Source organism: Benincasa hispida, chromosome 9 (assembly GCF_027475165.1).
Source record: "Benincasa hispida cultivar pf3 chromosome 9, pf3_genome.v1.1, whole genome shotgun sequence".
Lineage (NCBI taxonomy): Eukaryota > Viridiplantae > Streptophyta > Magnoliopsida > Cucurbitales > Cucurbitaceae > Benincasa > Benincasa hispida.
In genome coordinates this window covers 19,021,601-19,030,918 of record NC_143486.1, presented here as the reverse complement: position 1 = coordinate 19,030,918, position 9,318 = coordinate 19,021,601, and the positions used below count along the sequence as shown (strand labels likewise).

The window sequence follows — 9,318 nt, the reverse complement described above, 5'->3', positions numbered from 1 at the left end:
ATTAAACATTTTAAAATACAAAAATGCACAAATAGAATGGTAAGTTAAATATGGTTTAAAATAATAATTTTAACAAAATTTTTTAAGGAAATTTGTCGAAAATAATACGTTTAAGTTTTTACCTTATAAAACTAGCATTTTTTTGAAAACTCATAAAAATAGTTTTTCTCGATCCATCTCGGACGAAATCAACCACGAGATTTTAGTTTTTTTTTTTAAAGAAACAATGTTTTCCAACATATTGATTGTTTTGGACTTCTTTGGTCCACTTGCCAGATTATACATCGAGATTATTCTATATATTTGAACATTCTCAATGAAATTTCGAGCATAATTAACACCAAGATTCTATATATTGAGCTTTTGGTAAAATCTCGAATATAATTAATATTGGAATTCATATATTGGAGCTTTCTGGGTAGAATCTAGAACAAAATTAGCATTGGTATGTATCCCAAATCTTACCAAAATTTTCGAAAATTTTTATCTTTCACAAAATTAAAAAATGTTGAATCAATTTGGAAAATGATAATTGGAAAACCATTTGACATTTTAGAAATTCATATAATTATCTAAAAAAAAATTATGTTAAAGATTTGAAAAATTACGTAATAATTTAATCAAATTTGGAGAAAATAAAATTTGAGAAGATTACATGTTATGTTATTGGGCGAAATATACAAGAAAATCCAAAATAACTAATTCTCGATGATCGCGAGTTCGATTTCGAAAAATTATTTTTACGAATTTTAAAAAAAAGTACTAAGTTTGTAAAATAAAAATCTAAATGTGCTATTTATGATAATTTTTTTTTTAAAATTGAGTTTACATTTTCATATGATCAGCAAAAGAACACAATATTCTTCCCCATAGAGCAGGGCAAAAGTAAAGTCTTACGTGGCAAAATATGATTGGCCGAGATTCATCAGGCTCGCATTTGATTGGTCCTTTCGTAAGAAGAACACGTCGCCGAGCGTAGTGAGCGGGCAAAGTCCTTCATTTGCTTCACCATATTTTTGTTTCCGTGGAATCAATTCGACGACCAAATTCAGGCGACGACTCCGGTCCTGAATTCTACACCCGAATTTTCGTAGAGAAGAAGAAAGATTCAGAGAGAAAAGAAGCAATTTCGTTTAATCTTCTTGAAAAACCCAGTAATGTGCTTTATTGATCTGTGATCGAATCGGCAAACTCTTATCAGAGAGATCCAATCCGATTCCCCCTTTGTGTTTCTTCCACCATTCCTCACTTTCCCACATGGCGCACCGAGGAACGAAGCTCCTCTTCGTTGTTTGTGCCCTCTGCTACGTTCTTTCGGCCGTTGCTGGGTATTATCGTTGAATGACCATACATTCTCTCTGTAGCTTCACTGCAATGGCTATTTCATCTCACCCTTTTTTGCTGATTTTTTTTTCTTGTTTTTGGTAATCAGGAAGAGCTATTACGATATACTACAAGTGCCGAAGGGTGCGTCGGACGACCAGATCAAAAGGGCTTATAGGAAGCTTGCTTTGAAGTACCATCCTGATAAGAATCAGGGAAACGAGGAAGCGAATAAACGATTTGCGGAGATTAACAATGGTAATCTTGCTCCTTAATTTTCAAGATTGTAACATTATTTGTCAGCTTCCGGATTTATTAATTTAGGTGTATGATTTAGCTTATGAGGTTCTATCCGATGGGGAGAAGAGGAACATTTATGATAGGTACGGAGAGGAGGGTCTGAAACAGCATGCTGCAAGTGGAGGTAGAGGTGGAGGGATGGGAATGAACATTCAGGATATTTTTAGCCAGTAAGTGAATTTCTTATTGCAATATTCGGGATACAATCGTTACAGCTTTTAGTATTTATATTATTATTAATGAAGCGCATTGTTGGTAACTGGTGTAAGCTGTATTATAACAAGCATACCACTATGGTGATTTAGTTACGATCTTCCGATCTATAATTTATCTAGTTTAGTTTAGATATGCACTTCCATTTTTGTGTGCTTGTTTTTGATCATTGGGAGTTGTGTAATAATTTGAATTTCAATTTGAGAATTTGTGTGACTACCGAGTATTGACATTGTAAAATTTGAAGGTTTTTTGGCGGAGGAGGTGGTATGGAAGAGGAAGAGAAAATTCCAAAAGGTGACGACGTAATTGTGGAATTGGATGCGTCATTAGAAGATCTCTACATGGGTGGTTCATTGAAGGTAAGACATTTTCCTATTGCATTTTACATAACTGTTCAATATTTCCTGGGGTACGACTTGGTTTAATTGTATTTTTGCATAAAAGCCCGGTCTCTAATCAACGAGAAAGAAGAATGGTGTAAGGGGAGGAAGAGATAACCTAAAAATATAGCCAAAGGAGTCACAGTAACTCCCCTAGTGGCTATAATGTCAAAGGAGTTCTTATCCTCAGAAAGTTCAATTATGTTCTATGGATTCTTTCTGTTAGAAGGCTTCATATCCATTTTGATTTCAGAAGAAACATTGTTATCCACACCTTTCTTCCCACTAGTGTGCATTTCTAAACATGATATTGATAGAATGGATCTCCTTTCACTAAGTTGCATTTTCACTCTAAAGCATTGGGGTAGAAATATTGGCATTTCAGAATGGGTTGGGTTCAAATATCTTGAAGGGCTTGCATTTCTCTTTGTTTTGTTTTATGTGGCCATTACTTCAGCGATAAATCAAAGACTATGCTTAATGCCTTAGAGCCATTTTTATGGTAAGTGTGGTTGGAGAAGAAAAATATCAGGGTTTCTTAGGAGAGAAAAGGGATGTAGGACTTATGTGATGAGAATTGTGTTTTCTTATTCTTTGGGCCATTTGCAATTATATTTCCTTGATTTTGTATCTATCAGAGAGGACTGTTGTCATTCCTTGGACATGAACTTTCTGCCTTGTAATTTCAGTTGATTATGAAATTGTGTCTTGTTGAAAAAATGTCTTGTTTTAAACTATTTTCATAACTGTGCTTCAAATTAAGTCTTTGTGTCGCCTGTTTACCATTTAAACCTTGGCTCCTCTCCTATCCCAAAGTTACCAATACCTACCAAATGTGGCTTTGGTCTCTTTCATATTTTCCTCGAAACAGATTTGATCCACCGAATCTGTTTCTTCTTTTTCAATTCCAATTTTTATAATTGATGGCCAACACTCTTCTGCATCTTCATTCTACCATTCTAATGGTGACATCCCATATATATATATATATTATTTCATAACTGTTTAGAGCTTTCTCCTGGTGTAGATTGTATTTTTCTTCTGATGTCTACTTCACCAAGTTTTTAGATTGGCAACTTTTCTAATTGCCGTTATCAACATCGGATTCCAGGTATGGAGGGAGAAGAACATATTAAAGACAGCACCTGGTAAGAGGCGGTGTAATTGTAGGAACGAAGTCTATCACAAGCAGATTGGCCCTGGAATGTACCAACAGATGACAGAACAAGTACGTACTTTGTTTAACTACATTTCTTATAAAGAAGACAACACTTATTTACAGATTTAATGTTTTCTTGCACTCAACATATTTTGGTGATTGGTGATTTGGAGTTTATTTGTACTTTCTTTTACTCTTTCAGGTCTGTGAGCAATGCCCCAATGTTAAATTTGAAAGAGAAGGATATTTTATTACTGTTGATATTGAGAAAGGCATGCAAGATGGCCAAGTAAGAAACTTAAATTTTCATCTAGATTGTTTGATAGAGTGTATGCTGATGATGTCATACTAGAGACAGAATGCTACAAATAAGTTGTTTCAAGTTATAATGTTTTCTAAAGAATCGTTAAATTAGAGACATTGTAGTGACGGGAGTTTTTCAAGTGAATTATATATGTGACTATCACCTTTAATAACAAAAGAATTTTTTGGTGTTGGCAGGAGGTCACTTTCTATGAAGATGGTGAGCCAATGATAGATGGAGAAGCTGGAGATCTTAGAGTTAGTGCTTTTCCTATTATTTATCTTGTTCTTTTGTGATTATATTTGCTAAAAGTTTTGAAAATCATTACTTTATGTTTAACAGTTCCGCATCCGCACTGCACCACACGACGTTTTCCGAAGGGAAGGCAATGACTTGCATGCTACTGTCACCATCACCCTGGTAACTGAAATTATAGGATAATAACTCAATTTACTGTTGTTAATAGTGTCTCCGTGCATCACTTGATTTTCATCAACTAACTGATGTGACTATTTGCCTTAGTGAACTGCTTTGAGCTGTTGATCATGCACGTCAGTTTTTGATTTCATGGGTGAACTTTTGTTTGGTGGTTTACTTTTGGTTTTAATTTATAATAGTTTTATAAGCTTTTTAAACTTCCACCAATTACGTGGACGCTTGCTGCTGAGTATGGTTCTCAGGACCTGGATACGCGTTTTTACAAATCAAAATGTCAATCTTTTTAAGATGGTTTATCGAGTATGGTTCTCAGGACCTGGATACGCGTTTTTACAAATCAAAATGTCAATCTTTTTAAGATGGTTTATCATTTAGGATGCCCGTGCTCTGACTTCTTTTTTTGCTGAATTTTCACCTCATTTGGCATCCATCAACCAGTCTAGTTAGCTTTCCTTGGCATCTTTTTGAATCTCAAGGTAAATATATTGAACCATTTCAACTTATCAGGTACAAGCCCTTGTCGGTTTCGAGAAAAGTCTCAAACACCTGGATGAACATTTAGTGCAAATTGGAACAAAGGTGAGCCAGACTATTTATACCATTTTTTGCATACATCAAGTCCTTGTAGATCAATACATCTAACAATAACTTCTGTTACTGTGATTATTATTATTATTATTAGGGAATTACAAAACCCAAGGAAGTAAGGAAGTTCAAAGGAGAAGGCATGCCATTGCATTTTAGCACAAAGAAAGGGGATCTTTATGTCACATATGAGGTCTTATTTCCCACATCATTAACAGAGGATCAGAAGACAAGTATCCAGAAAATTCTGGGTTAGTTAGTAGTTTATATAGATTTTGCATTTCCCCCCTTTTTTGTTTGTGCTCAAAGATGTATACCCATTGTAGTAGGCTGTAGCATGTGAAGGATCATTACAAAAATTTGGTGTCTCTGAGCCCTGCAGAGGTTTTGATTGATTTATTTAACAATGTTATCTATGATCTTTGATATTGGTAACTGATGCTTCTTTTAGGTATATTTTAGGAACTCATTTTTAAGTTGAAGATCCATCCCCCCCCAAACAGAGGATTTGATTTTTTATTTTGTCGACATAATCTGTTTGTGGAATGGGTCTCATCTCACATTTATCTTGGTTACTGGTAACCTAATTCAATTCTACTTTGTAACTTTTGGTTATTCCAAAATGACTTCAATAAAGTGTATTAAGGTAAAAAATATATATATATATTTTTCAAAAAAGTCATTTAAATTTTTTTGACAAAAAGGTTTAAAATACACTTATTTCAAAAGCTATTTTGATTACCAAATATTTATTTTTTCCACTTTTCAGAATACTCCCAAATTCCTAGTCATGTCAACTAATATAGTGAAAAGAAATTATCTTTAAATTGTTAAACTACTATTCACCAATTAAAATTATGTCACAAAGTTGAGTTATCAAAAATACTTTTGAATTATGAGATGAATGATATCTCAATTTTAAATTTTTTTTATTTTAACTCTTAACTAATCGATTACGATAAATTGGAAGTTTGAATTTTTTTTTAATTAAAAAAAATTAAAATTACATTTAAAAGGCTAAATGAGCAAATTTTTGGATATCTTTTGTATCTAAACCAAAAAATTGTCACTCTTTAAAATCACATCGAAGATAACTTATCTTATAGTACACATAGATAATAGTTATACCTAACTAAATAAGTATAGTTCGATGTACCATCATGAACAAGTCCACGTGGAAAAAATGAACATCTTAAATGACCTTTTAAGAATACAATGTGAAAAACAAACTACCTCAAAAAATAAAAATATACTATATTTCAATGCAAAGAAAAATGTTGATTATATTACAAATTTGGTACATAAACTCTGAAGCTTGTGACTATTTGATTCTTGAACTTTTAAAATGATAAGATCAATAGATTTTAAACATTTTGAATGTATAAAAAATCTATTAGACAAAAATTTGAAAGTTGGAAATTTATTAGACACTCTTGAAGGTTTATGAACCAAATAAACACAAGGTTCATAGAGAGAACTTATAATTCAACCGAAAACATAAAAATCATCTATTTGATGGCTCTCTAAACAAAAGTTTTAAGAAATAATCAGATCTAATTTCAACTAGATGGCCACATAAGTTGTCTGCCCTAAGATAGAACACTAGTAAGAAAATCTAACAAATTGAATGTACCTAAATCAGAAGCAAAGTCTAGAAACGTTTAAGAGAGGTATTTATTTCATTAATTCCAAAAGGAGTGTGTGTACAATAGGGAAGCCTCCACCTCTATAAGTACAATAGGGCTAAGAGGAAGGGAATTAATGTACATTAATTGCCATGAAGCAAAAAAAAAAAAAACAAAATAACCCATATCAAGCTAATTGCTCTATTTTCCCCTGTCTACCATGGAGCCTTTGAGCTACAGGAAAAGGTTGACAAAGACAGAGTTCAAAGACCTGTTGGTTGACTTTTAACATGACAAGAAACCATATTGGGACGAACTTTGTCTCTACAGCAACAAATGACCTCCAAAATATCTTCTTCCTACGATCACTGATCCATCTTGTCTTCCTCTTCAAAAGCCTTTTTCAGCTTATCTTCATCTATCTCAAAAGCTCTCCTTGCCTGTTTCAGCTCTTCGTTCATTGACAATAGTTCAGTAGAGCGGTTCAGTTTGCGTGGATCCTAAATTGTAGAAAATCATATAGGTTAAGAAGTTTTAATATCTAACGTTAGTTAAATAATTGCAGCCAAGGGTGCCTGAGGCACCTAATTTTAGATCAAAACAATGAAGCTAATCTGTTTATGTAATCAGCAAACCCCAGAAAGCACACTCGGAATGAAGTTCTATAGCAAAAGCTGGTACACAAGAAATGTATGCTTACAAAATGCAGGTATGAAAATTTTAATATGTAGTTTCTTAAGATAAAGGATGCCATGTTGCATAGCCAAATAATGAGAGAACTTAAGTTCATTCATTAATATGGAAACATACAGAAAGAAACTATGTAATGTACCTTGCGTATTAAATACAAAAAGTCTTCCACAGATAGTTTTCCCCTCTTCGATCCAATTTCCTGGGCTTTATACACCTAAAAAGAATATATATTTCAGATAATCCTAACTATACAACATTGGTTTAGCAAGGGATACTTAATAATTGCACAGAAATTCTTACCAGCTCAGTGATGTATTCCACAACTATGTCCTCCATAAGTGCTACAGACTCTGGAAGGGGCTGTAATGCACAAAATAGAAACTCATGAATAGGTATTTTTATTCATAAATGAAGATAACAACACAGACTGGAATTTTTCCTTGCTCTCATTGTACTTCTGATCTGCTAAGAACTTATGACTAAAGAGAGAGGCAGCCAATAAAATTCTTATCATGGCTCTTAATTAACATTAAGACGCTTAAAACCCATCCATTATACAGAGCTTCAGGATTTCAAGACCGTAATTCTATTCTTTGTCATTCAGGGGATGGAAGGAAGCTTGAGCTCAATTTCAGAATACAAGGAATATTGATTAGTTCTTTCCAATTTTCTTCAGGCAGGTATGCATTTTACTGAGGGGACGGGGCAGCAACTTGCATCAGAAATTAACATATCAGAAATCATGGAGATGTCTGTTCCTATGATGAGTTTATGGGATCAAAGATCTTTGCACTGATCATTGCAAATGTCTTCAAAGAATCTCTTAGACTCCCGAGCAGAGCTAAACGATCAAAATTTTATCTACTAGACTTTACTCACTTTCTGTGCTCTACAGAAGATTTCAACCAAATATATAAGGCCATGGAAGATGAAGATCAGAAAGAAAATTTCACGTTTGAATTTCCATGGAAACATACATAAGCATCCTTTCAATAGAAGTTAAAACAAAAGTACTATATGAGAATTTCACTTACATTAGGGTCATCTCCAAAACCATACATCATATGCTGCACTGAAAAGAGAGAGGATCACACAATTAGACTTAACATACAAACTTGGGATGAAGAAGAAAAAAGGAAGAAAAGGGAAAACAGTTACATTCTTTCTGAAAAACCCCTCTTTTGCGCTTAAAAGAGGTTTCAGAGGGCTGAGACGATCCAGTTCTTTGCTTTGAGGACGACCCAGCAGATGGATTGTTCATCTTCACTAACTTCCCACAATAATTAAGAAGAAAACAATCTAAACGTGAAGGTAAAATAATCAAATTAAACAATATCAAACATCTATAATCATCGAACCACTAAATTGAAACATTCCCAAAAAGGGAACCCTAATGAAAAGTTACAATATCAAGCAAGCATTGAAACAGAAAGGGGGAGTTTCAAAGTGGAGCCTCAGAAAAGTGAAGTAAATTTGAGCTGAGTCCAATTAATTAATTTATGGATAAAATACACGCCAAAGAAGAGAAAATAACAGAAGTACTTAGAAATAGCTAAGAATTGGCCATGATTCTCACCGGAGATGGAGAATCGGAGCCACCGCAGGAGAATCGCCGGAGCTTACAGTATTCTTCCGCAAAGGGGTCTGCTTAGAAAGAAAGGACGAGTTTGGTTTATTGTTGTTATTGTTATTTTATTATTATTATTATTTTTGAAAAAGAAATATTATATCAATTATCAAGGTTAAAAAATACTTTATAGTTTTTATACTTTAAAATTTATAACAATTTAGTCTTTAAAAAAAAAATAATCATGATGTCAAATTCTATTATTTTATGATTTGAACTTTGTATTTAACAAAAAAAAAAAATATTAAGTCTCTAATTAGTTTATTGATTTTTTAATAAAAAATTCATTAAATATTCACACTGATTTCTACTATAGGAACCCAATTGTTATAAATTTGAAATTACAATGACTAAATTATTACATATTAAAATTTAATAAGTAAACGGTTATAAAATTGAAAATATAAAAATTAAAATTGTTGCAAACAAAAGTTTAGAGATTGAATTATTGAAAATTTAGGGACTAAAGTAATTTTTAACTTTATATCAATTTTGATATCAAACTTTTCACATTTATCGCATTCTAGTCTAAATTAGTTTTGTATTACAATATTAACCTTAGACTTTAAATATTTTGTTAATCAGATTATCTGATAAATATTCCTATGAAAGATGGTTAAAAAAATGTTTTCTCATATATATTTAACGAATTATAAAATATATTAATG

The 9,318-nt window shown here is 32.6% G+C and overlaps 2 protein-coding genes across 4 annotated transcripts; one reads left to right on the top strand and one right to left on the bottom strand.

Moving 5' to 3' along the window:
- The first annotated feature begins 644 nt into the window (after positions 1-644).
- ATERDJ3B (DNAJ heat shock family protein) lies at positions 645-5,140 on the top strand. The gene is made up of 10 exons (XM_039040771.2): positions 645-1,328; positions 1,433-1,581; positions 1,661-1,793; positions 2,084-2,198; positions 3,331-3,447; positions 3,581-3,667; positions 3,880-3,939; positions 4,025-4,102; positions 4,628-4,699; positions 4,803-5,140. The coding sequence occupies exons 1-10, from the start codon at positions 1,258-1,260 to the stop codon at positions 4,959-4,961; spliced, it is 1,041 nt and encodes a 346-aa protein (XP_038896699.1). The 5' UTR covers positions 645-1,257; the 3' UTR covers positions 4,962-5,140.
- Positions 5,141-6,357: 1,217 nt separating this feature from the next.
- Positions 6,358-8,730, bottom strand: LOC120086569 (transcription initiation factor TFIID subunit 13-like). 3 transcript variants are annotated; one of them, XM_039043287.2, is made up of 6 exons: positions 8,600-8,730; positions 8,182-8,322; positions 8,058-8,095; positions 7,324-7,383; positions 7,163-7,237; positions 6,358-6,830 (listed from the first exon to the last, which is right to left on the bottom strand). In XM_039043287.2, exons 2-6 carry the CDS (start codon positions 8,282-8,284, stop codon positions 6,696-6,698), a joined length of 411 nt encoding a protein of 136 aa, XP_038899215.1. In that variant the 5' UTR covers positions 8,285-8,322; positions 8,600-8,730; the 3' UTR covers positions 6,358-6,695. The 3 variants fall into 3 exon arrangements, with proteins under 3 accessions (XP_038899215.1, XP_038899217.1, XP_038899216.1); XM_039043289.2 differs by having other exon boundaries at positions 8,182-8,289; positions 8,600-8,723; XM_039043288.2 differs by having other exon boundaries at positions 8,182-8,293; positions 8,600-8,713.
- Positions 8,731-9,318: the final 588 nt, after the last annotated feature.

What these genes read in the sequence shown, in the direction of transcription:
- LOC120086569 (XM_039043287.2), bottom strand. Translation starts at nt 8,284, where the DNA reads ATGAACAATCCATCTGCTGGGTCGTCCTCAAAGCAAAGAACTGGATCG. An exon ending in AGGGGTTTTTCAGAAAGAAT is followed by an intron (nt 8,096 to 8,181) that starts GTAACTGTTTTC and finishes CTCTCTTTTCAG; the next exon opens with TGCAGCATATGATGTATGGT. An exon ending in TTTTGTATTTAATACGCAAG is followed by an intron (nt 6,831 to 7,162) that starts GTACATTACATA and finishes TCTACAATTTAG; the next exon opens with GATCCACGCAAACTGAACCG.
- ATERDJ3B (XM_039040771.2), top strand. Translation starts at nt 1,258, where the DNA reads ATGGCGCACCGAGGAACGAAGCTCCTCTTCGTTGTTTGTGCCCTCTGC. An exon ending in CTACTGTCACCATCACCCTG is followed by an intron (nt 4,103 to 4,627) that starts GTAACTGAAATT and finishes TCAACTTATCAG; the next exon opens with GTACAAGCCCTTGTCGGTTT. An exon ending in TAGTGCAAATTGGAACAAAG is followed by an intron (nt 4,700 to 4,802) that starts GTGAGCCAGACT and finishes TATTATTATTAG; the next exon opens with GGAATTACAAAACCCAAGGA.